The 27,571-nt window shown below is 35.3% G+C and overlaps 1 protein-coding gene and 1 long non-coding RNA gene across 12 annotated transcripts in view; one reads left to right on the forward strand and one right to left on the reverse strand.

The window, feature by feature from the left end:
* Positions 1-4,203: 4,203 nt before the first annotated feature.
* Positions 4,204-27,571, reverse strand: part of ATOSA (atos homolog A) — an 85,555-nt gene continuing 62,187 nt past the window's right edge. For 4 of the 11 annotated variants that reach the window (XM_082445440.1, XM_082445437.1, XM_082445436.1 and 1 more), the window contains exons 4-12: positions 27,401-27,526; positions 24,794-26,642; positions 22,217-22,336; positions 18,936-19,015; positions 18,107-18,215; positions 14,040-14,198; positions 9,341-9,409; positions 6,826-7,025; positions 4,204-4,799 (exon numbers count right to left, since the gene is read on the reverse strand). In XM_082445440.1, coding sequence (XP_082301566.1) covers positions 4,646-4,799; positions 6,826-7,025; positions 9,341-9,409; positions 14,040-14,198; positions 18,107-18,215; positions 18,936-19,015; positions 22,217-22,336; positions 24,794-26,642; positions 27,401-27,526 — 2,866 coding nt within the window. In that variant the 3' untranslated portion in view covers positions 4,204-4,645. Of the gene's footprint in view, positions 4,800-6,825; positions 7,026-9,245; positions 9,410-14,039; positions 14,199-18,106; positions 18,216-18,935; positions 19,016-22,216; positions 22,337-24,793; positions 26,643-27,400; positions 27,527-27,571 lie in introns of those variants that run through there. The other 7 variants (XM_082445438.1, XM_082445442.1, XM_082445443.1 and 4 more) reach the window with 7 other exon arrangements.
* LOC309654339 overlaps positions 22,343-27,571 on the forward strand; it is a 1,078,238-nt gene continuing 1,073,009 nt past the window's right edge. The window contains exon 1 of the long non-coding RNA XR_014260164.1: positions 22,343-22,832. This is a non-coding gene — a long non-coding RNA (uncharacterized lncRNA). The remainder of the gene's footprint in view (positions 22,833-27,571) is intronic.

Consider the following 27,571-nt stretch of genomic DNA (forward strand, 5'->3'; position numbering starts at 1 on the left):
ATATATATATATATATATATATATATATGTTCTTTTTCAGATTCTTTTCCATTATAGGTTATTATAAGATATTGAACATAGTTCCCTGTGGTATACAGTAGGTCCTTGTTGTTTATCTACTTTATATATAGTAGCATGTATCTATTAATCCCAAACTCCTAATTTATCATTATTCCCTTTCCCCTTTGGTAACAAGTTTGTTTTCTAATTCTGTGAGTCTGTTTCTGTTTTGTAAATAAGTTCATTTGCATAGTTTTTTTTTTTTAGGTTCCACATATAAGTGATATCAGATGATATTTGTCTTTCTAAAAACAGAATACATTTTTAATGAAAGGGAGAGACTGGAAGATCAACGCAGGGAAACCAAGTTAGATAACAGAGTGCCAGAAAACCCTGAGTATATATGGTGATGTCTGTGAGCAAAACTCAGGGAACATCACCTGAATAAGTAGGTCAGAGAACTGTAAAAAAACAAAAAAAAGTTTTAACAACTTGAGTGTTGGAAGTGGAACTTGAGAGAGGAGGATGCCACTTCTCTAGGGACTTAGTGAGACAAGAGAACTTTATACGAACTGGAAAGGCTGGAATAGGAAATTTTTGAATGAGTAAAAAGAATGATGAACAGTGGGGTCTGGAAGAGACGTTTAAAACTTTAAACATTTAAATCTCATAAAATATTTGCCACAATATGTTTCTGAAACTTCTCACAACTGTATTTGCATGCCTCCTGACAGTATACTAAGTTGAAGGGCCTCTGAGTTGCTTTAGGACATTCCTTTCTAAAGTTTTTTTTTTTTTAATCAAAATCTTTTCCCCCCTAATGATTAATAGGCATTGCCCTATTATATAATCTCATTACACGGCAAATTAATTTTTTTGCCAAGAATATTGATGAAAAGTATATTTTGATGCCAGGCCACAATTACTAGTAGAAAAAAAAAAAAATGAAAAAAGGGGCAAAATGCCAGTGTAGTAGAGTGGAAAAGACAGAAGATTTAACCTAGATTTGAATCCTGGCCCTTCAACTTACTGACCATGGGACCTTGGGCAAGTACTTCAAGTGTCCTTTTTCTTTCATTGTAGACTATATCCATACTCTCTCTGAATCATGGCTTTAAGTATTAAATAACATATAAATTGTTTACAATGCCTGGCACACAGTAGGCATTCATATGTTCCCTGCCTCACAGATAATCCATGGTGGAGTACAATGAGCTGATTCCAATGTCACACACAGACAGTCTTAGGGATTGAGAGTGAATTCCTACCATGATGAAAAGCCTACTTCCCAACTAGACTGATACTGTGTTCCCAGGTTTAGTAGATCATGTGGAGTGTCATATACTAAAAATTTTTTTTTTTTTTTTTTTTTTGGCTGTGTTGAGTCTTCGTTTCTGTGCGAGGGCTTTCTCCAGTTGCGGCGAGTGGGGGCCACTCTTCATTGCAGTGCGCGGGCCTCTCACTGTCACAGCCTCTCTTGTTGCAGAGCACAGGCTCCAGACGCACAGGCTCAGTAGTTGTGGCTCACGGGCCCAGTTGCTCCGCGGCATGTGGGATCTTCCCAGACCAGGGCTCGAACCCGTGTCCCCTGCACTGGCAGGTGGACTCTCGACCACTGCGCCACCAGGGAAGCCCTTATATACTAAAATTTTAAGAGCCACCACATCTGTAAAGTGATAGCTAGAAGGGTGGATGGAAGGAGGGACTTTCACATTTACTTTACATAACTATGTAGTGTAAAAAAATTTTATAGTAAACATGCATTGCATAAATTTAAAAAATTAAATTTAAAAACAAATCATTGCTTCACTCACAAACTGACTAGGGAGAGTGGGGATCCCAAGGATGAAGTTTCTGAAGGAGAAATTGCTTCCTTTCTCTAACCCTCGGGAATGAGAGAGACCTGGTGGGGTAAAATGACAGGAGAGGGAACCCTCTGTTGGGTGCCTTCCAGCCAGTCCCCACTGTCATCACTTGTTATTAATGTTTTTCATACTCTTCTGATAAGAAAATCTCCAAGGACTTTCCGGAGGTTACTTGTGTCCTGGAGTTCCTTTTAAAAAGAAGTTATCACTCATTTTGTTAGTCTGCAAAACTGCCAAGTGAGCCTGCAGTAAGTGAGGAGATCTCTATGATCTACCACAGGTAGCAGTGTCGGTTGTCTTTACCTGCAAGCCAGCTCTCAGTGCAGTGACATAATCTGTGAGTACAAAGAGGAGCCACATAGGAAGTGTGGTAAAGTCTTGGCCTATGACAAAAGAAGGGTAGAAAAAGAACCATTATGATAGAGACAGTGCCAGGGCAAGCGAGAGCAGACAGGTGCTGGGTCACCATACCTCACTGGGAAAAAGAACACGGACAAAAAAGGCCTTAAGAAGTAGATGGACAAAATGTCAGCACTTGTTTTCCTTGCACAAACTTGCTAGGAAGAGCACAAGATGCATCCAGCTGCTTCAGTCATTTTCTGGAAATTTTCTTTAAAATGCCCAGAAAGGTGGAAAACCAGGTACTAGAAGTAATTCTAGAAAGATTGCAGTGTCGTATCCACATAAAAAGACACCTGCATACCATACTTCATTAATTTTTGGATTACTAGAGAGGTTAAAGCAGCAATAACATTTTTTTAAATTAAATAAAGGCATTTTGATGTTTTAAATACTTGGTATTTTCCGAGTTTTATATAAAATTATCAATATTGACTTTTGTCAAATGTATATAAAAAGTCTATTGGGATTGACATATACACACTACTATATATAAAATAGATAACTAATAAGGACTTACTGTATAGCACAGGGAACTCTACCATACTCTGTAATGGCCTATATGGGAAAAGAATCTAAAAAGAGTGGATATATGTGTATGTATAACTGAATCACTTTGCTGTATACCTCAAACTAACATTGTAAATCAACCGTATGCCAATAAAAATTTCTTTAAGTCTAGATACATTTATTGAAATACGTATTCCAATAATTAGATGACACTTTAAGAAGAAAAGACACATTAATGATACTCTCACCCCATTTTGTCAATCACCCAGAGCCAGAAAGTTCAGTTCCATCAGATACCATTAGAGCTAGGACTATAATCCAAACCTCATGGGTCCTAATTCCATGTTGTTACCACACACCTAAAGATTAGAAACAAACCTTTATAAACTTGTGCCACTGAAAACTTTTTTATTTTTCGTGGAGTATAAATAGCCTTTTCTCTTTAAGCTGGTATTTCAAAAGGACTTTATAAGAGACTTCTTGCTGACCACCCCACAGCCTGCAGGCACACACTCTTACATGCCTTGTATAGTCTATCCATTTAGGTGAGTGCCAAAATAAAGACCTTCCCATCTCCCAAATTCCAGACTGCTCACTTGGTTCTAGACTCCCAGGTCTCCTGGGTCTGGCCTACTTGAACGGTATGTATTTTCTAACCTGCGTTCACGGCTTTGTGTGAGCATTCCCAGTATCTGTGCCTTGTTATCTGATCTGCTGTTGCCCACTCTCCCTGTACAAAGATCTAAAACCACTCCTCTTTCTGAGGGGGATGGATGGAAGACTTTTGATGCACTCAATCATGTTCCTTTACTCAGTGGTTTTCCCAGTTGCCAAATGCCTTCCATGTGACCGTGAATGAGAAAGTGATAAATTGGTACAAGGCTCAAGATCTCTCTCTCTTCTTATCAGCTGTAAAGCTAGAATAGAAACTGTCTGATCGGTACCAGAAATTCACTCAATCACATAAATGTCTCATCTAAAAATAAAAGCCAAATACACATTTCTTTGTTTCTTGCATATATTTACAATATAAATACTAATTTGTTTTCAAAGTACATATTCTTTCAACAATTTGCAAAAGTTATCTAGAATGGGACAGCAATTTAACGTAAAGCCTTTGTAGTAGTGATTAAGGAAAAAATAGAACTGTTTTGGGGATAAGGGGTTCTAGAAGGAATATGAATGGGCATAATGATCTGAACTTGCTAAGGGAATGTGAAGCAGCTTACTCCGCGTTGCACTGCCGATACAGCATGTCAAAGGACTACTGTGTGAGACAGCAACCGGGATGGGGTTTTGTAAAAACTAAACCTGGGAGATATAAAAAGTACGCATGCTTGCATAGTGCGTTAATCTTGAAAGAAGCTCAACATTTCATTCTCATTTTCAATAACTTAAATGAATAGTACTTAAAACACATCACACAAAATTAAAAGACTTGTGCATATATTTCAGATTTCAACATTAATGTCAAAAATACATAGTATGATTTTACATAGGATTTGTGCTACATTAGAACACTAAAGACAAACATCACTTGAGTAGTAAGGAGAACATTAAATATTAAATAACTGAGAAATGAAACGTGTAAACACTAATCTAACTGTGGCGGGGGCTGTGTGGGGGGGTGGTTTGCTCTTGCAACAAGTCCAGTGAAGTGGTTTCGACAGTACAAAAAGGGTTAGGACATGAGTGTTTCCAGTCTCCTTGGAATATGTGGATCTCATCCCAGGAATCCTTTCATAAAAACTGGTCCAGGATAACAGGAGAGGATCCACTCTCCTGCTTGTTATTTTGGTACACTCCCTTCTACGCTATTTTTTACTTTCAAACTTGGGTACTGAGCAAATACTTTAAATTGTCACTCTTTATCAACATCTTGGTGAAAACTGAGGGTTTGTTGGAGATTCAGTGTAAGATTTGAGTTCATATGCAGCACCGCTATCAACTTCCATCGACTTTCTAGAGAACAGGAGCCGTACATCTCTATGGAGGTAGATCTTTCCAGATTTAGAACTCTGGAACCTAAACAAAGAAACAATAAAAAGATGCTTCATTTCAGGGAATCAGTGTTTAAAACAAACCTGAGTAATTAAAATTTGAAAGCAGGAAGAAGTCTTGCTATAATATTAACAGTGCCTCTTTAACAAGATATTTAAAGTCTTATATTGCCAAAGCACTCGCTGCTATTTCAGTGCCTCTCCCTCACTATCCCTAAACATTCCATACTCCCTTTCCCCTCTTACAATGACAGAGGTGCTTCTTTTCGTAAATCTGGGTTTCACATGCAATCTGACTTTACATCCCTGACACCACAGCACATGCACCTTTCCTTACCTGTAGTATGCACTTTCAGTTCACGTCAGCCAATTATACTACATTTGGGCATCTTCTAGCTACAAAGAATGACCCATTTCACACAACTTGCCCTCCTACAATTTTGAGTACATTAAAATGGATTCCACACTTGGAAAGTCACCACAGAAAACTATCAAGTTTTGAGACAATCACAGGATGAGAAAGGACTGCTACCACCAGTAGTGGCTAGCTAAATAAAGCCTAATCATCATTAGAAACCAAGAGGAAAGTTAGCAGTGAAATGAAAATGGTTATCAAAGCTGTATATGGAACTGTTTCTATCCTCTGCTAACAGCTTATAGCATAATACAGGGGGTTGGAGGCTTTAATCACATAAACTTATCTGGCAGATAGTCAAACATACCCTTTAGTGTTAATTTCTCTAGTTTTCCCTTTGCATAGTAGAAATATCTGGGTTTGTGGATTTTATTCCCAAATTAACTAAAAAATCTGGTGGTCAGTTGTATATATTAAAGCAGACCTCAGACTGGCTCACTCTTTCATTCTTTCTGCAGTTTTTCACCTACTCAATCTGAAGAAGAACATGGCGAGCTTTGGGAATTATGCCATACCTTCTAAAGCAGTTTCTTTACAGCATTTAAGGTATCTAATCATTATGTGGAGATGATAAAAGCTGGGATAGTTGACTTTTTGGCGAATGTTGGTTACATATGGCTACGGCTGTTGTAACAGATTAAAGAGATGAAAGTTACCTCCTCCTGATGAATAGGGCTCCTTGGAGTAAGTAGTTAAGCTAAGATGAATTACTGTCACTGATGTGATTGAGGACTTATCAGAAAATTAGTAGGAATAGAGTTACAGGCAAAGGGCTACTGAGTTCTCTTCTAAGCAATAGACTTGCTCATTGATCTTAAGAACTACACTAGGATTTCAGGGCTTAGAACCTTACCCTACGATGCTGGAAGCATGGACCTCAAGAGCAAACAAATGGTTTCTCGCAACCTAGAGCTATTAGCTGGGTTGTAAAAGTTTGAGGAAAATATATTTCTGATGGAATCACCAGAATATGAGCTGTGTAAGAACAGAGATTTTGTCCCTGCTGTTTCCAAAAGTCTAGAAGCATGCCTGACACATTAGTATTTGTTGAATGAATGAATGAATACATGAAAGTTAAGAATTTCCCTGTCCAACTCAGCAGCCACAAGCCCCATGTGGCTACTGAGCACCTGAAATGTGGCTAGTTCAAACTGAGTACAGCAAAAGAATGTAAATATCTCATTAATAATTTTTATGTAGATTACATATTCAAATTATAACACTTGAATATGTTAGGTTAAATAAAATATATTAATTCTCTGCTTCTTATTACTTTTTTTAATGTGGCTACTAGAAAATATAGAACTATATATATGGCTCGTATTACAATCCTATTGGACAGCATTGGTTTAGAAAACTGTGTTTCATTTCCCCCAGATATATTAGCATTGTTTTGCTATAAAATAGTTTCCATTACACAGCTATAAATGAAAACTCCCCTAATTCAACAAGTAGTAATGACTGAAGGAAGATATGCCATGTGTTTTCTGCATCCTGGCATATCATAAAGAGTGTCGAAGTTAAGCAAATTCCAAGGGGCACTCGTCTAGTTAGAATGACAGTTTTTAAAAATAAACTAAAAATTTTAGAGTTTTCTTCTAAAGTAACGTATTTTCATATTCATTTGAAACATTACCTCAGATGTATGAGGTAGCGTAATAACCGTTCTTCTGTATGTCGGATGTTCTCTTTATTAACACTTCTCTTCATTTCTTGTTTAACAGGTACAGAAAAAGTTCTTTGTCGTAGGAATGTCTGATGATTGGCTGGCATATCTCGTAAGTCATATATCACAACAAACATCTTCACCACAGTCTTATTAGGATTAAATAAGGTCTGAAGAAACAATATAGAAATTATTCTTTAAAAACAGTGATTTGTTTATTTGATTCAAAATGATTGTGCCAATAATAAAATAGGCTTTTTAATAATAAATTAATCCCAGTGGATATAATTCAGTTTGGGGGAATAAAGTTAATAAAATTTCAGAAGTTTATGAAATGATATTCAATATATTTTTAATGGTTCAATTAGATTTTTTATTTACAGAAATAAAAGAAATAAAAGCTCCTGTAACAAATCAAAATATTTAGTCACAAATCTCATATTAATAATAGATAATACATAACATATACTCTTGTTCATATTTTAAGAAATGGTTTCATTAGATTAAGCACAATACACCTTCACTGAATTAAAACATTCCAGTTCAATTACTTCAAACACTAGCTTTATTAAAATGAGTCAACTGAAAAATGCTCAAAATAGAATTTTAGTTTTCCTCACATTTTAATAGTGAATAAATAGAATTTTTTTAAATAAAAAAATAAAATCTTGGTAAAACTAGACTTTGATGTGATGTTTCAGGTACATATGGTTATTATAAAATTTAAAATACATTCTCAAAAAAGAGAACTTTTCTTGTTTGGAAATTTTTCCAAGTTTAGAAAATAAAGTTCATTATTATTAGTTACAAAGTAGGCTAAGTAAAACTTCATGTTCTCACAGTTGGATTCATTTCAAACACTGCAGTGATACTAGACTTTTTTTTTAATCATCATCAGTATTATACTAGACTGAAATTAAATTCAATTGCTACTTGGCCATTAATAACTGAAGGAATATTATTTTTTAAAGTACTAATTTTTAAACAAAATTCCAAGCTGCTGATTTGACTTTAACCAAATTACCAACACATCAATAGGTAACTTGGTGCCCATGCTTTCAGAAGCTCATCCGTGGCACTGGACATCACTCACTGAATCAAAATGAGAAATATATCAATATTATGATCCAATTTTTGAAATCTAGTGAGTCTTAAGGCTAATAATACATTTAACAACCACAACAACTAGTAAGCCAGGAGTTCAAGCCATGTTTATACATAATTAAATTTATACAAGGAATGAAAGACATACCCAAATTTCAGATTTAAAATAGCCAGTAGAGTTGGTAGTCTTCAAACAAGGGGTAAATGTGCTGCCTCTGGGTTTATGCCTCATTATTATGACACCTGATAGCTAGCTTTCCAGTGACCCACACTTTCACAAGCGCTACAGAGCCAGAGGCAGGAGATCAGAAGATGATCACTCTTTTAGTTCAAGAAATCCATTCAACATAAAAATCTTACTTTAAAATGCAGTGATTTTTCCTCGGTAAAATTTATACATATGTACATACTGCAATACATAAATGCATATATATTGCCTAGTACTATGTTTCATTCCTGTGTGATATGAAATAAACAAATGTACAGACTCTTCGCTATACTGGAACAATGGTGATGAGTAAAAGTGGTCCTTCAAAGAACTGATCACACTGAACCCAAAGGTCATCAAAAGGCTTGCTGAATTAGACCAGATCCTTAGTGTAAGGAACTCAGCTAGACTTTTTTTTTTTTTTTTTTAATTTCAGCTTTATTGAGGTATAGTTGACAAATATCAGCTAGACTCCTTCCAAGAGGTGCAAGAGCCAACACTGTAATAGACTTCTGCGCTTACAGGATTATCCTGGGTCTGACTTGGAGATGAACTCAATCACAAACTGGCCTTGATATAAAATTACTCTTCTGAGAACACTAGATCAAGGATGATGAAGGATTATTGCTCTGGGCTAGAAGAGTTCTCCTAAGCCAAAACTAGATCAACACCTAGACCAAAAGGAAAGAGACATTCTTTGCCCTGACATCTGTTGGACTGCATTTCTGCTTTGTGTAACCGTCTCATTAAATCAATTTTAGAAATTGTTACAGTAGGGATAATATAATTTTGCTTCCCATGTTTCCCTGCCAAAGCAATACTAATATTTGGGGTCTCCTTTTACATAGGTCAATCTCAATACAGCTTATTATATTAAGTAGAAGGTACTGGTAATCTAAATTCTAATTATACTGAAAATAGCTCTATTTAAATTATGTTAACTGTCATATACTAGTTTTCTAAAGCATTCACCTTGATTAGCTTATTAATGCTTTCCTTTTATGGAGGTCCCCAAATGGTCATTCCTGAGGCAGAGCAGGGAAACTCCAAACAAAGCTGCAGCCCCACTGTTACTTACCAAAGTTGTTGCAGCAGCAGTAGCAGGAGAAAGGGCTAAGTTCTATATGTATGTGAGAGAATGATTATTGCAATTGTAGGCTATAAAACACATACCACTTGTATTGTTCCTGAAGGAGGTACTCGATAACCCCTTTTACCAAGGGACTCTAAAGTAATCACACCCTTGAAATAAAAGAAGACAAACTGAGTACAAACTGATGCATATATATACATAAAAGACTAAAATAAGAATAATAAATCATGTAATTACTAACATTTCAGAATTGTATTTGTATGGAAAAACATTCACATTGAATTAAGAGATACATTCTATGAATATGAAATAGTGAGGATCCCACCTCACTAGCAAACAATTTACTGTTCTTCCTAGAGATGCTTCAATAAACAATACATAACATCAATGACCATACTGCTTGAAATTAATATTAAGATATAAGATATAGAAGTGAGAAGTTCTTTAACTAAAAAGGAAATAAAGGGAGATGACAGGATTATTCTCTTGTACCATGTGGGAGGAGGTAAATGAAGCAAAACAATTTATTGGTCTTTGGACATACAGAAACTCAGGAATGAGGAATGATCCTAAGTCTTGCCCAAAAATGAAGTCAATTCTTCAGTCAGAAAGTTGAGTTGTTATATACGTATATGGACTTCTGACTAGAGACAGACCAGCATCATCGGCATCACCTGTGAACGTGTTAGAAATGCATAATCTCTGGCTTCTCCCCAGACCTACCAAATCAAATCTGCATTTTAACAAGATTCCCCAGATGATATCATAAGTACATTAAAGTTTGAGAGGCACTGCCATATTATATAAAATAGTTTTCTGAGAAAGATGCTGTAATTACTGAAGTCCAAACAATGACAAACAGTATAAATTAAAACACGGGAAGCTAAGATTGAATGTGTGAAAGTTTCTAGATAACCAGGATGACCAAATTACTACAGGTGGTGACTGTGATACTTAATTCTTAGGTAGCTTTAAGAAACAAATGCTGATTCATTTAACTGGGTGAATAGTTTTCTTTTGAGTAGTTAAGTAGAATAATTGCATGCTCTACAACTCATATCCCATCATTTTACACTGTACCTGCCAAAACATGTCAACCTTATGTAAAAGTAAATATAAAACAGGACTGTCCCATCAGGCAACATCTCTGCTGGGTTTGAAAGACAGACCAGGGGAGGCGGTGGGGGGTAGAAAGCAGTGGACAAAGGTAAAAGGGAAGGCCAGACTCTAATATGTGAATACCTAATCTCCAAGTGAACAGCAATTGACAATCAGAATATTAAATTAATATGTTAATAATGGGAAATGTTCATGGAAATGGGCACTGGAAAGACATATGTGGTTCTTAACAAATATGATTACATGGTCATTTAAAGCATGAAAACAGCATATCAACAAACTGCATCCCTAACCAAAACAGTAATGAAGCTTTAATAATTTTTCTCTTATAATCTTCTCTACATGAAAAAATGCTATGGTATATAATGCTCCTCTTCTTCCTAGTTCCAGAAAGAAAAAGCAGAATATATCTAAATAATAGCTACCTTTCTAATCACATTGCTCCAGGCAATACATTACTGTTTTTCCTTGCCATCCTCCACTAAATATATGTAAGAAAACTGGTGAGGGAAAATCTACTACCAAGCCTACACTTACTTCCTTTAATACAATTCTAATAGATTTTAGAACATAATAACAGTAACTAAATCAATTTATAAAGAAAGAATATGGATATTTTTAAAACCCCTCAAAGTTTAAGGCAACACTTTACAACAATAATTTCTAAGCAATATAGACTAGTATTGGCAATGGCAAGTTAGGAATTTTGAAGAGATTGGGAAAGTATTTGGAATTTTATTTCTATTATGATTAAATGTATTATTATTTTTAAAATTTCTTATTTTAATTGGTTGGCATATTAATATTTCCACCTAGAAAGTTACTGTATTTAACATAAAGAAGAAAAATACATTTTCTTCTGGCATTTTAGGATGGAATAGGTAGATTAAGATGAACTAAATTTGGTCAAAATCTTACACAAAAACTTCTCAAGTGACTGGGGAATAGAGAATATGCAAAGCTAAGTAAAACTGAAGGAGGTATATCTTAATTTGGTTAATTATAAATAGAATAAAATATATAAAATATATAGTGCTGTTAATATGATCATAAAGCAAGTCATACCATGAATTTGCCACGGGCAAAACTGCTTTAGACCTTTCTGACTGGTTCCACCGTGCAATAGTTTCTGAACAGTGAAACGCTGCCATATTACATAACACTTGGAGAACATTTTTACCACTGACGTTGGATTGGAGAGAGACATTTATATGGCTTTGAGCTAGTCTAAAAGGAATTAGTTAATGAAAAGCCCTGTACTATCTCTACTCCACAAAGACAGAATTCTCTGTGCTAAAATTTCACCCTTGTAAGTCATTTGTATAATTTGTCATGACAGGTCCCAAGGTTATTATTAGAGTAACAAATAGGGGTTTGGTGTCTCAGCTCCACTGGTCTGTGATATGTACTATCTTATCAAAACATGATCAGTCCTTTGAAAACAGACTAAACTACCAAAATACAAATAAGACTCCCTACCAAATAAGATTAGTTTGATTAATTTACAGTAGGAAAGATCCGTGGTCTAAGATTTGGACTGGGTCATTTGCAAAGGGAACCCATTCCTAATGAGTAAAAAAAACTAGATAATGGAAAATTTATTAAAGAATATTATCAGAGAAAAGTAAGAAAGAGATTCTTAAAGGATAGACTAACTTAACCTAATTTAGACTCTTTTCAATATTTATTCATAATTGTGATCATTTGTGTGTGCTTTCTGGAGACAGTGATAAAATCCTTTATCTCTCTTTTTTAAAAATTTAATTAATTTATTTTTTATACAGCAGGTTCTTATTAGTTACCTATTTTGTATGTATTAGTGTATATATGTCAATCCCAATCTCCTAGTTCATCCCACCCCCTGACTCCCACTTTCCCCCTAAATCCTTTATCTCTTAAACCTTATTTTTTTAGATGTCAACCAAGTCAAGAATTAATGTTGTTTTGCTTTTTTAAAGCATAGTTCAAATTACCTGTTGCTCATGAATTTCACTCAAAGATAGGTTTTTGAGCTGACTTTCAGCCAATTCACTCTTTAACTTGTTTCTAACTCATCCTAATGGTCATCAGGGACTCTGTACACTAATGACCTTAGACCTTATCTTTCCATTCTTTATTACCATGTGCCAACAGAATACCTGAAACTAATGAGACTTCTTGATGTCCCAGTAAAGCAGAATGGGCATCTTTATAGCTATATTCTAATATTATAAGCATTCCAGTAAGATACACATTTTTTCTGGTATTGAGCTTATCTCAATGATATTTTCCATTTTATTAATTATCTAAAATTAAGTTATTTTTTCAAAATTATACTGGAAAGTGGATACATCTTTCTATGGTAAATGAATAACAAGTGGTATATGTGATAACTGGGTAGGTTTGTGAAGAATTGGGCCTCTGTTTTTTATAACAACCACTGTTATGCATCTTTACAATTATGACCCACAAGTGTTATTATTATTGAAAAAAGAAAACTTTGAATAAGTGATACCACTGTGCTTTTTAGATCAAGTATGAAATACCAATCAGACTCTTGATTAAAATTTTCACCCTTAGAATGGAATAAGGCTTAACAACCTTCCTTGAACAAACTACGCCAATAATGAGTAGACTATATTTAGGTCCCTAAAACACTATAACTTCTCTTCCTCTATTGTTTCTCAATTATGTAGAATTTGCTTTTCATAGTTTTTATTAATAACAAAAGACATTGTTGCTAATGTCCTTGAGGAACCTAGAAGGTGGGGGAGAGGGATATTAGAAAGGAAGCAATTGGGTCAGGGGATAAGCTGGGAAATTCAAGTAGCAAGACCAGAGCTGTATATTTCTATGCCTATTGCAATTTGTATTTCTCAAAGTAAGACCTAACATAAAAACCCAGATCTGACTCCATATTTTATACCATCAGTGTAAACTTCTTACAGACTTGCACTGCTAGCCACTAACTTGTCTTTTGGAAAAGGGCTGATAGTAATCACACACCAGGACTTGGTATCATTTTTGCAGTTGAGGGCTTATTTCATCCTCAAATCCACTGGAATAAAAAATGGGAAAGATAAAATTATAGGATCCTAAGGCTCAAGACAGTGCTCTTATTCCTCTTAGCTATTTTAATCTCCACTAAAACATTGGCCTGGAGTCAGAAATAGCTAGTATTCTAAACAACCCTAGGAATGGAAAAAGAATGGTCCAAAGATAAACCAAACAGGAGAAAGGGGGTGAAAGGGCCTCACAGAAGCCGTAGGTCACCAAATCTTTACCCAAACTCTACTGAGATGAGGATCATAGTGAAGGCAACACTGATAGGACTAGAGTGCCCAGCAAGCACTTGAGAATTTGTGTGAACTCAGCAAGATATGGAATTACAGTGTCACTAATCAAAATTTTATCATTTTTTCATATTACATGGAAACAAGTAAATTTTCAGCACAATCCTCAAATGTAATAGAGGATATCTGTTATTAGAGCTTGCTCAGAAAGAAGTTGTGGGGTGTTATTTTGGCATATTCATCTCTATGCAACCTTCAATCCCCTCTTAGGAAATGCTTTATATTTTCAAGCATTGCACCAAAGTAGTACTAAATCTCTTTAAACTTAAAGGTATTTGTCATTAAGATGGTTGATTTTAGCAGAAGAAGACAATTAAAAAATACTTGCCATATAAGGAGAGGGAGCGTTATCATCAGAAACACTGTAGAATGACACTTCAACTGGAAGAGTCAAATGAGTGGGGCAGAAAACACCACTCGCCCCTACCTCGGCAGTAAAGCCATCAACAATGCCGAGAGGATCTAAACGATAGTTCAAGACAGACTCCTGGAAGGCAAAATAAAAGAATTTTTAAGAAATAAAATTTAAAAGTTAACACATTCATTCTTTCGTTCTATTTAAAGAAATATGTTAGTATGCTTTCTGGCACTAGAAAAGTGGTCGCTGCCATTGCCATGCCCTCATTTCAAATGTTCATCTGACCTGAAATCAACCCCCTCCCAAATCAATCTTCTACCATCCTACAAAGTTTGGCCTCCTTACTATTCCAACCCACACATCTTTGAACTTCACCATTATTTTGATATAATCATTTAATGTTATTCTTATCTCTGTAAAGAAAAATATGCTCTACCAGAGCAGGTATAATATCAGAAATTTTCTTATTCCTCACAGAGTATATTCCTACTGTTAGCCACAGAGAAGCACTTGAAAACTTGTTAACAGGTTATACACAGAAGTTCCATCAAAACAGAAAGCCAAGTACTCATAACTTTAACTGAGAAACAACTGCCTCTTAAAAATCGTTGTTGGATGTGACATATGTTTTATTGTTTAGCTTAATTTAAAAGACAGTAAATACACATTGGGAAAAAATTTAAAAGTACATAAATACAAACAGTAGAGAAGCTCCTTATCCATCTCTCCCAAGCTCATTTGCTGAGGAAACCACTTTTAACAATTTAGTGTTTATCTGTCCAGGTATGAGAAACATGTTAAACCTTTCACAAGCTCTCTTTTCTATACATACATCAACACATATATGCATACATCATGAAATGTGAGTAGCATTTCTTTGATTCAGTAATTCTTTGAAAAGAAACACTCCAAGCCTTCATGAGTCTAAATTTGAAAGTGACATCAGCAATTCTCAAGTCCCGTGTCAAAAAGACCAGACCAAGAGACCTATGTTACAACCAGCCTTCTATATCTCCCTCCTGCCCTGCAATCAATCCAATCCATATCCTGCTGATGGGACCTCTCAGTCTCACAGCCTCAGCTCTCTCAACACCACTAACCTAGCTCAGACCCTCATAACCTCTCCTCTGAACAAATGCAATACCCTCTAATTAGTTATTCCATCTTTAGTGTATCATCTGTATTACTGCCAGAGTTTTTCTTAAAAAAAAAAAAAGTCTTATGTTACCCACCAGGTTAAAAACTTTGTGTTTCTTGATGTCCACAGGATGAAGTCAAATATTCACAGCATGGTATGTAAGGCCCACCCTACATCTCTTACCACAGCTCTCCTCACTTGCACACAGTCTTATACTCCAGTTCTGGCTGATGCTTTTCAATATCACCATGCTCTTTTACTACTTTTACACATATGCCTTTGCACATGTAGCTCCCTTTGTCTAGAATCCCTTGACACTTCTCACACAAATTTACTTGGCAAATTCCTACTCATCTTTTGTAACTAAGCTCAAGTGACAGCTCCTTAGTAAAACTTTCCCAGTCCCTTAGCAGAGAGAACAAATATATGAAGACTGAGAAAATTTCTATTACAGTGCTAATTACTTCGGTTTATAGATTATTTATATGTCCAACTTCTCCAGCAGATTGTAAACTTCTCTAAGGCAGGAAGTTTATTATTTAGCTTTATATTCCTAGCATACAACATGACACATAGTAGGTACTCAGTAAATGTTTCTTAAATAAGAAAAATGTTCTAAAGATGTATGAAATTTTCAGAGAAAGAGCACAAACAAAAATGCTAATGGATAAGGCCAATGATCCAATGTAGTCTCTGACTTTATTCAGATTTTTGTGACTTTAAACGAATATATTGTACTAACATGCATGTTAGGCCCTATTCAGTGCAAAACTACAAGAAAAGGAAATAAAAGGTATACAAATTACAGAGTAAGAAATAAAACTGTCCCTATTTGTAGATGATGTGGGAATTTACGTACAAAAATCCGCCCCCTCCAAATCAATAAAATTAATAAGTTGAGCAAGGTCATAGGTGATTATATATGTGTTTATACATGCATATATATACATACACACATACATATATATACATACACACGTCCATACATATACAATCACTTATATATATGTATATTTTTAGCCCCACCTTGCAGCATGCAGGATCTTAGTTCCCCAACCATGGATCTAACCCATGCCCCCTACAGTGGAAGCATGGAGTCCTAACCACTGGGCCGACATGGAATTCCCTAAAATCACTGTTGTTGGGAATGTAAGTTGGTACAACCGCTATGGAGAACAGTATGGAGGTTCCTTAAAAAACAAAAAATAGAACTACCATATGCCCCAGCAATCCTACTCCTAGGCATATACCCAGAGAAAACCATAATTCAAAAAGATAAGTGCACCCCAACGTTCACTGCAGCACTATGTACAATAGCCAGGACATGGAAGCAACCTAAATGTCCATTGATAGGGGAATGGATAAAAAAGATGTGGTACATATATACAATGGACTATTACTCAGCCATTAAAAAGAACGAAATAATGCCATTTGCAGTGACATGGATGGACCTAGAGATTGTCACACTGAATGAAGTAAGTCAGAGAAAGATAAATATCATGTGATATCACTTATATGTGGATTCTAAAAAAAGGGTACAAATGAACTTATCTACAAAACAGAAGTAGAGTTACAGATGTAGAAAACAAACTTATGGTTACTGGGGGGTAAAGGGGGGGAGGGATAAATTGGGAGATTGGGATTGACATATACACACTACTATATATAAAATAGATAACTAATAAGGACCTACTGTGTAACAGAGGGAATTCTACTCAATACTCTGTAATGGCCTATATGGGAAAAAAGAAGTGGATATATGTAAGAAAGAGTGGATATATGTATATGTATAACTGATTCACTTTGCTGTACACCTGAAACTAACACAACATTGTAAATCAACTATACTCCAATAAAAATTTTTTTTAAAATGTCATTTACAGGTTCATGTTTAAGATTGTTTTCTAATTGAAGACAACTAAATCCTTGATATACTTGATCCCAAGTAGAAGAGTCATTAAATAAAGCCGCACATGTATCAGAGACCTTTAACCGTTTGATTTTTTAAAAGTAATCTTATGTTATAATAAATTTAGATTTACAGAGAAGTTGCAAATATAGTACAAAGAACAATTTGATTTTGAAAATCAGCCTCCTTGATCCTGAATCAGCTGCTATCAGCCCACCATCATCCTTCCTGGGTCCCAGAGCCAGTTTTACCAGGTAAGAAGGTGTGGTCAAGTCTATTTTCCAGCTCGAGTAATGGATACCTCCATCCAACCTGATTTCACCTAAGTCCTGCATCTCTTCCACCAGCTCCCAATTCTAAGACGTCACTGCCAACAATTCTCCCAACTTTACTTCTCATGAAAAGGAAAGGAAAAAGGGAAATGGAAAAAGGAAAAAGGGATAAGGAAAAAAGAAAAAGGGAAAGGAAAGGAAAGGAGGTGATTTCAAGGCTTTAGAAAAATGTAATCCATTTATTTCCTTTTCAAGAACAAATGACATAAATGACACCATGGATCTAGGTTAGGAAACTTCAACTCTTAAAATAGTTTCAAAAAACATTACCTGGGCTTCCCTGGTGGCGCAGTGGTTGAGAATCTGCCTGTCAAGGCAGGGGACACGGGTTCGAGCCCTGGTCTGGGAAGATCCCACATGCCGCGGAGCAACTAGGCCCATGAGCCACAATTACTGAGCCTGCGCGTCTGGAGCCTGTGCTCCGCAACAAGGGAGGCCGCGATAGTGAGAGGCCCGCGCACCGCGATGAAGAGTGGCCCCCACTTGCCGCAACTAGAGAAAGCCCTCGCACAGAAACGAAGACCCAACACAGCCAAAAATAAATAAATAAATAAAATAAACAATATGAGTTAGTCTAAACTATAAAAAATAAAATAAAATAAAATAAAGAACTCAAAGGACAGTCAGCTTCTAAAAACAAAAAACAAAAAAACATTACCTCAAAATTTCCTAAGAGACTAAGACTTGTTATAGGTGGAGCACTAGAACTCAGAAATGGTTTTTCATGAATATCTGGATCATCTTCAATGTTTAAACATGGTCGAGGACTATTTAAAAAAAGAACAAATCAGCAAATGGACACATTAACAACAGTATTTTCTAATTTACTTTTGTACAAATTAAATTAGGAGGATCTAATCAATTTTACTTAAACTACCATAATAAAAAATTAATGTAACCAAATTTTAAGATATGAAATATCTCATTCTAAATTCCTGATTAGATTTTATAATCTTTGCTATAATATTTGATAAAGAATATAAATAACATCCTAGGTTTCAAGGTAGAATTTATAACATATCACATAGCAGCATCTCCTGGAAATATATAATATTGTAATGCAGTCTTCGATATCAATCTTCATTTTAAGTTAAAAATTAGAATACGAAGGCAAACTTATGTGACTAAGGAATATAATGAGAGTATTATTTGTCAACATGGAACAAATTGCCAAGGCTTTTTTGCAAAGGAGTATAAGACAAAGGAAGAGGTGAATGACCAGAAACAGACAAACCCACGTAAAAGTTAAAACCAATGTAAGTGTTTGTTTATCATAATGACCACTGTATAGTTAGTTACTCATCATCTTAATTTCTCCCTCACTCATCCTTAATAACTGTATGTGTGAAATCATCTTGAAAATGATAAACTGAAAAATGGGATTCCTGTTAAAATTTTGATTTTCAGAGTCAACATTATTTACTGTGAAAGGCTAGAATTTTGTGCAAGATTATTTCATATACACTAATGAATTTTAAGATAAATACCTTCTAGATGATAAGCTTTTCAGATGCAGTAATGAAGAATCCAGATTAAAGCAACCTGATTGTGCCTTTCTTTGAGGAACCTAAGGTTAAAATAATCACTTGTTAGGTTTCAAAAGAATTTCAGAAGACTATAATTTTTTTCTTGAATTGATAGAACAATTTTCAAATGAAAGCTAAGCATATCTTAAAAAATAATAAAACTTCTCTCCTAACAGCTTATTAAAATCATGCTCTTTATTACATACTGTCCCTATGTCCTCATTTTATTAACCAGTTTGGAAAAAAGATGATTAATAAAAGCACTTTTACTAGGTTTTGATTTTTTTCTTTTTTTGGCCGACCACACTGCGGTATCTTAGTTCCCCAACCAGGGATTGAACCCTGGCCACGGCAGTGAAAGTGCCAAGTCTAAACCACTGGACCGCCAGGGAATTCCCTAGGTTTTGATTTTTTAAGAACCAGAACCAGTTTTTTCTAAAACCAAATCTTACATGTAATCCCAATATATAATATAATAAGACTTTTACTTTTTTACTTTATATACTTCTGTATTGAGGGGGTAGGAATAAATGATTTATAGCTTTACAATAAAAGGGGGAAAAAAAGAATTAAATGGCGATGGGAGTCTGGGGTCCTGCCAACCCTACTGTTCTTTTATCCATCCCTACTCGACTGCACATTTCCAAGAACCCTGGCTGGGGCTTCACAGAGAATAGGTTTGAAAAATACTACTGTGGATTTTTAACCACGATTGTATACCAAATTACATTTAAGACAAACCACCAACTAGCTAAAAATAATCTAAAAATGAAAGACCCAAGTGTAAATTAAAGGTCAAGTGTAAATTAAAGGTCAACATGCAAGTTAGACGGATTTGTCTCTAGAATTAATGTTAAATATGTATAAAGTATCTGAGTGATTGGTCCAATTTGTGACTAAGAAACAGATGATACTGAAAGTCTAAACAACCTCAATATTTTTGAGAGTTGTACAAGTACACCATTCTATATTTTGGAGTTAGAACTTAATGTGAAATCTTCAATCCGGATTCTCAGGTCTTCAGTTCGGGAAAGTTTTCTACTTTCATTGCCTCTAATACTGCATTTTCCTTATTCCATCTAGCCTTCCTTTTGGAATTTCTACTAGGCTTATACTGAACATCTCATTTTATCCTCCAGTGCTCTTTCATATTTTACCATCTCTCTTCCCTTCTGCACTTTATTCTAGGTGCTTTCTTAATATGTGTCTATCCACTGACGAAACCTCTATTCAGGTGATTCCAGCCCATCATTTAATCCATGTGTATGTGTATGCGCACGTGTGTGTACACTTCAATTATATTTTTCATGTTTTTAATTTCTATTTTTCCAATCCCACATGTTCTCTTATCTCAGTTCCCTGTCTTTATTTTCATTTATCTCTTGGAACATTCATTCATTCACTCATTCATTCATGTTAACATCTTTATTGGAGTATAATTGCTTTACAATGGTGTGTTAGTTTTTGCTGTATAACAAAGTGAATCAGCTATACATAAACATATAACCCCATATCTCCTCCCCCTTGTGTCTCCCTCCCACCCTCCCTATCCTACCCCTCTAGGTGGACACAAAGCACCAAGATGATCTCCCTGTCTTGGAACATTTTAAAAAGAATTATTTCTGATTCTCTTTCAAGTTGCTCTGATAACAGGATTCCTAAATATGAATTTTCCCACTTCTTCTTCTTGCTGATTATTTTAAGGTGCTTTGTAATTTTAATTCCCCTGAGATCATCCTCAGTAAGAGTTACCTTCCATGAAAATAAATCCTTGGTGCCATGGGTAATAGATGTGGGATAGTTTCATGTTTTCTCATAGACAGCACAAATTCAGAACCCCCTAACCATGGATGACTTAGGCTTAGGTCCAAATTCTTCTGGGGGCTTCTTTTCCCATCTACTCTATCCCTCCTATTGCATCCCTTAAGTAAATAGGTGATTTTTTTTCTCTTCTCCCATTTCTAGAATGGCAGTCCTCACCTGTTTCTGGCTTTATGGAGTTTGGTTTTAGGTCCCAGCTATCACTGGCGTAGACCTGACTCCTGATCCAGCAGGAGCATTAAACCCTAGCACTATATTAGATTTAGATAACTTAGAAGGTCATAATTTGCCCCAAGTTAGTTTCAGAGATTTATCTTTCTTGCTCTTACCTTATATTATGTATTTAAAAGTTGTGTTATATTTTGTCCAGGATTTTTGTGTTTGGGAAGGAGGAAGGATCTTCTTGTATTAACTCAGTCCACCATATTGAACAGAAGTCTGTAGTGCTTTTTACACCAGCATGATGCTGTAAGTTTTTTCCTCATCACCTGGGCATTTTGAAAGCACCTCATACGTAGGTCAAACATTTGGGGTTATTTTAAATTGTTTAGAATTCAACTTCCCTAAAATAAACATCTAAGGTCCAAGTTACAAATTTAAAACTAAATCTCTTATTCAAGAATTAATTTTTGAAAATATGCCAGATACTGCATGCTTTGAGTTTACTTAAAAAACTCACATAAAAATAAAAACTATGTCAATAGCAAAATAAACATGTTTTTAGTTTACTAGGATATTGACTGCTTACCTCTGGTTTAGCTGAAATGGCAGCTTTAGCGACTATCAAATGCTTACCAGGAATGATACTAATCATCTTCCCAACACTAAGGTAGACATTATCACCCCCTTTTTTCAGATGAGGAAACTGAGGCTCAGAGAGACAATATTTCTCACCTAATGTTGCACAGCTAGGGTGAAGTCAGCGTGACGCCAAAGCGAGGTTCTTAACCACACACTCAGATCTATAAATTTATTAGTAAATGTAGAGTGGGGAAACTTATATGTCTCAAAATAAGAAGATTAACTGTACAGGTCGCAAGTCAAAGACAGCCACGAATTTGATTCCCAGATGATTCAGCTGGTGGTGTCAACCAGCCTCAGTACCATGATACAAATCTATTTAGAGAAAATCCACTTGACACTAAGTATTTTCCTTACATTAGTGAGAATTAATATGCTGGACAAAAGAATTTCAGAGAAATTTTATAATCCTAATACAATAAATTCATTTTTATTCATTTTTTCTGCCTTTTTCCATATTAACATTTAGCTATTAAATGTATCAAAAAATAAAATGTTTTCCCACTAGAAATTTATTTTGAAGGTATTTAAATTTTTTCAATTAAAATTTGGATAAAGTGATTTGCAAACATTTTACATGTTTTGCAATTCTAAACATAAAATAAGAGAAAAACACTTACAGGACTGGAAAGAAGAGGCAATCCAGTTCGAGGATGAAAGGCTCTGGTTGAGGTTCCATCCAAGGAATGAAAATTATGTTTCTGCCAGACACTTGACTGTTTAAGTGGTATAGTTCTCTGCTAGGAAAAGATTTAGATTTTAATGGCAATATTTAAAATTTTTTTGTTTTTAGATTTATTCTTAACAGGTACTGAGGTATTACATCCTTGGTGGTAAAGCTAACAACCTATATAACTATCTATACACACATATATATACACTTTAATCAAAAAACAGTGTTTAAGAGTTTTTTCTAAGATGCTGAATAAACTCAAATATTCTACAAAAAGTATGTCCAAACACAATTGCCTTATCAACATATTTATAAAAACTCAGTCTGGGCTTCCCTGGTGGTGCAGTGGTTAAGAATCCGCCTGTCAATGCAGAAGACAGGGGTTCAATCCCTGGCCCGGGAAGATCCCACATGCCGCGGAGCAACTAAGCCCGTTCGCCACAACTACTGAGCCTGTGCTCTAGAGCCCACGAGCCACAACTACTGAAGCCTGTGTGCCTAGAGCCCGTGCTCCGCAACAAGAGAAGCCACCGCAATAAGAAGCCCTCGCACCGCAACCAAGAGTAGCTCCTGCTCACCACAGCTAGGGAAAGCTCGTGCACAGCAATGAAGACCCAATACAGCCAAAAATAAAAACAAATAAATAAATAAGTTTATAAAAATAAAACAACTCAGTCTATCATCTAGTAAGCTAATATTCAATTCTTTTAATCTGTGAAAAAAAAAAACCTCACAGTTAGAAAAAATTAGTAAAATATTCTAAAATATAAAACTATGTCAGTAGCAAGAGCCATTCTCAGAAAATATAATTTGGTACAACATGATACAAAAATTTAAATGTGAATTTTAAAATATACTTAACACAGTCACAGTATCACGTTTTTGAAGTGATATAAGAAATAGACTAGGGCTTCCCTGGTGGCGCAGTGGTTGAGAATCTGCCTGCCAATGCAGGAGACACGGGTTCGTGCCCTGGTCTGGGAGGATCCCACGTGCCGCGGAGCAACTGGGCCCGTGAGCCGCAATTACTGAGCCTGCGCGTCTGGAGCCTGTGCTCCGCAACAGGAGAGGCCGCGATGGTGAGAGGCCCGCGCACCGCGATGAAGAGTGGCCCCCGCTTGCCACAACTGGAGAAAGCCCTCGCACAGCCATAAATAAATAAAAAAAAAAATAAATAAAAAAAAAAAAAAAAAAAAAAAAAGAAATAGACTAATTCTTAAGAATTTAAAATGGCAAGTTTATACCCAGAAATAAAAAAATGCATAAAAACACATGAATAAAAATCAGAGAAGAATAATTGGGGTCCTGGCTCTACCATTTACTAGCTTTATGACCTTGGGCAATTTACTTAACCTCTCTGGGCCCAGAGTCCTCATTTGTAAACTGGAGTTAGTAATAGCACCTAACCTCATAGCGTAGTGAAAGGATTTAGTAAGCCAGCATGTATAAAATATTCAGAAGAGTGCCTGGGCACCCAGTAAATGCTATATAATTAAATTTAAAATGAGTGTATGAAAAAACAAATCTTAGTGGCTTGAAAAATACCATGGTCAAAGTAAGTTTCCGTATTAGGTACCAGAAAGGATCATGAAAAGCTAGTATTCTTAAGGCCAGGGTAGGTTTTTGTGACAATTACAGTTTTAGGAAATTGGAAACTGTCATTTGATTAAACCCATGTGTTAGAAAGAGATCGTCTGTTGAAAAATATTAATTGGAAACATGGCATACTTTTAAGACTCTAATGTCTGGCAAAACTAATTTGTATGATAAAGAAGACGAATCAAGGTTATTCAGATTTGGATAGAGGCAGTTAAGTAGTTTTCCATATAACTGAGATATAAATTTGTGATACTTCTTGGAGAAATAAAGGAAATTTAAGCCTAATAATAATTTTCTAAAGTTAAAAAGTGGTTTGGTGGACAAATAAAATGGAACTAAATTAAATAACTTTGATTTAGGTAGTGCATTAAAAGCTTACAAAATGTTTAAAGATCTATAATTTGATTATCACCACAACTATAAGCAAAAGAGATTCATCGTTCTTATTTTAAAATCAAGGAGACTGAGGGTTTTACAAGTTACGTGATTTATTCAGCTTCACTCAAGGACCAAATCGACAGGACTGAAACTTGGGTATTCGGACCAACAGCCCAGTGATTTCACTATAGATATTCCTAAAATCCTTAGCTGAGCAGTGGCATAACACAATGGGCACACTGCTTGTACTAGGCCAGAGCTGCTACCAAACAATACCTTAAGCTAATGATAACAGGTTTCACTTCTGACTCTTATTTACTCTCCAGCAACTGTTCACAGTATTAAAATAAACAAAAAAAAGGCAACAGGAAGAATTTACCTAGCATTTGCTCTGAAGTGGGTGGGTTATTTACAAGGATGTTTATTATATTAGACAGTGAGTTCTACAGATAACGGGCATCTTGGGCCTAACTAGATCTCCTGTACACAAAATTCAAACCATAACAAATGTTTGAGGATTATATTTGAAATGTTAGATATTACTTACCAATACCTCTTTATTTTTCAGTCGTTCACATGTAAACAAACAGTCTTTTATATTCTTCCTCTGAGAACAGTTTTGAGATTTTTCATCAACTGGATCTTCTTTCTTATCCTGTTCATTTTTTAAGTGGTTTGGCTTTTTGCATTTGAAAACTTCACTATCTTTATTGAGATAATTTTCTATACTATTAAGTTGAGTATTTTGTTCGCGTGACTTAGGCTTTTTTGAGTCTTTATCTGAGCACTCATTTGCATGTTTGTTCAAATATCCAGACATTTCCAACACAGTAACATTTATTTTCGAGTCATTCTTTTTTGAATGATCAAGCTGGTGATTGTTAAAAGATTCTGGATTATAATTTTCATTTATTATTATTTTGTCCTTATACTTATTTGTGCAAATCTGTTTGTCAATACTGTTACATTTTGAATACTGTTTATTGATTTCATTGTCAATTTCTTGTTCCTTAAATTGACACTCAGAAAGTGTGTTTTCCAATCTGATTGTGAAATCTAAGTTATCTTCTTTGCAATGAGACATATTTGAAGGATTCATTAAACCAGTGGCTTTGTTCTGTGTCTCTTGAAATGTACTTTGGATTTCACTAGGATTGTTCTGATGCAGATTTCTTCTTGTTTGAGGTTTCAAAGAAGGCTTGACATTACTATTGCATTTAAAAGAACTAAAATATTTATTAGGTGTTAAGTTTTTCCCTTCACTGATGTTATCTAACAAGGAAAATTTTGTATCAGAAATGGAAACAGAGGTGTCATCCTTGTTTTTCTTCAACAAATTTCTGTCTTCATAGGAACTCCTAAACAGTTTAGAAGGAACTGAACTGGAGTCCTGCATGTTGAATGATTGCCGGGGCATGTGAGGTGCTGTTGGATCAATATGCTCCAAGTGCTGAGCAATCCTTGCAATGACATCTTGCCGCTCCTGGAGTAAAGAGCTTATCAAAGGATTAATCTCACCAACAGACTGATGAGAATGAAGACCATTAGAGATGCAAGTCTCACTTCGAGGAGTTTCTGGTTTTACTCGAATTTTCCCTTCATTGGTGTCTTCTGAGGAGGTGAGCGCTGGATTACCAAAAGAAATGGAGAATGTTTCTTTACATTTTCTCACATTTTCATTTTCTCGTGAAACCCGGAAAAGTTTTGAATTAAGTGAACTAGATTCTTGTGTATTAAGTGGATGTCCAGAAACATGTGAAGTGCTTGGATCACAATGAATCAAATGCTGAGCTATTCTTGCAATAACTTCTTGTCGCTCCTGAATTAAAGAGCCTATTAAAGGATTAGTCTCACCAACTGACTGCCAGGAACTCTGGTGGCTAGATTCACTAGAATCAATCACTGAAAATGATTTTAAAGTTCTCACTGATGTTTCATGTGACTTTTTATCTCCTATACCACTGAAGCCCAGAATATTGCCTTGAGATGTTCCATAGTCAGATTTACCGCTAGTGCCCGGATATAGTTTGACATTTTTGACAGCTGCAGTATATTCTGGAGTTGTGCCATTTTTTGCATGTAATATTATGCTCTCGGGTGCCATGGTCCAAGTTTGTTTGCTACACAGACGCTGTGAACCGTTTGTACTACATTGCTCTGCTTCAGTAGAATTTCGGTGCTGATGGGTTTTAAGTTCATGGTCTTGAACTCTTTTCTCATAAAGGCCAATATTAGTGTGAATACTACAGGTCAAAACTGGATAATTAGATTGTCTGGGCAAGGACTGAACACTGACTTTCAAGGCCACATTGTGAGACACATTGGGAACAGGAAACACATGTTCAATTGGAGTCTGTGAAAAATTCCACTGTAGGTCTACATCAGCAGCACTGATTCTAGAATCACACAGAAAAAAATGGAATCAATGGATTATAAAACATATCATTATTATATGTTATTTAAAAAATTTTAAACAGTCATATACTTACCTTTGTTTGCATTAATTACTATTGAGATTTTATTTTAACCTACTTTACCGTGCATGTCGTTCTAACAAAACCAACATAAATAGATTATACCTGGAATAGAGACCATCTTCTTTTTGAGAACACTATTCTCTTAAAGCATTAAAGCTCAAAAATACTATAATTTAAAATTAGTTGTCAAAACAGAAAAAAAGGACTTTCCATTTACTACTAAATAAATGGATTCAGCTAACTCTATTGTGCATGGTAATTAAGAGATACTCTCTATCTCATGGCCACCTGCCTAAAGAGACAGTTAAGACAGTTGTTCAGCAGCCTGTGTGTTTACAGTTTTCAGGATCTAAAAATTAAGTCTACCATTATGGAAATTCAGCAACCCAGAAAGTTTTTCCACTTTATTTATAATGGTGGTACGTTCTCATTGTTAGTTCTGTAAAGTAAGCTAAAAAGTTCTCTGAAAACTATTCTACACCATATTTAACCCAAGAAGCAAAATTCATATTGAGTCATATCTAAATTTCTCTAACTTGTTTTGAAAAATACTTCAGTAAATTTTGTCCACTTATATTTAGAAATGAAGGAAATAAACTGCTTAAAAGGTAAAATTTCATTCAGTAGCTAACCACTGTAGCTGAATACACATTGTCCTTTTTCTGCCCTAGACATACCTGTAAAGAATATTTCGTGGAATAGCACCATGAGAAACACTCAGCCAAGCACTTAATTGAGAAAAAAACACAAATGAGCGGACAGCCAATAGGAGAGTCTTCTCTTCAATAAATCGATCGCCACTCCTAAGGGAAGTAAAAAACCATCATCTAAATGTCAGCAAGTACAAA

This window comes from Balaenoptera physalus (genome assembly GCF_965194825.1).
Source record: "Balaenoptera physalus genome assembly, chromosome: 2".
NCBI classification, from domain to species: domain Eukaryota; kingdom Metazoa; phylum Chordata; class Mammalia; order Artiodactyla; family Balaenopteridae; genus Balaenoptera; species Balaenoptera physalus.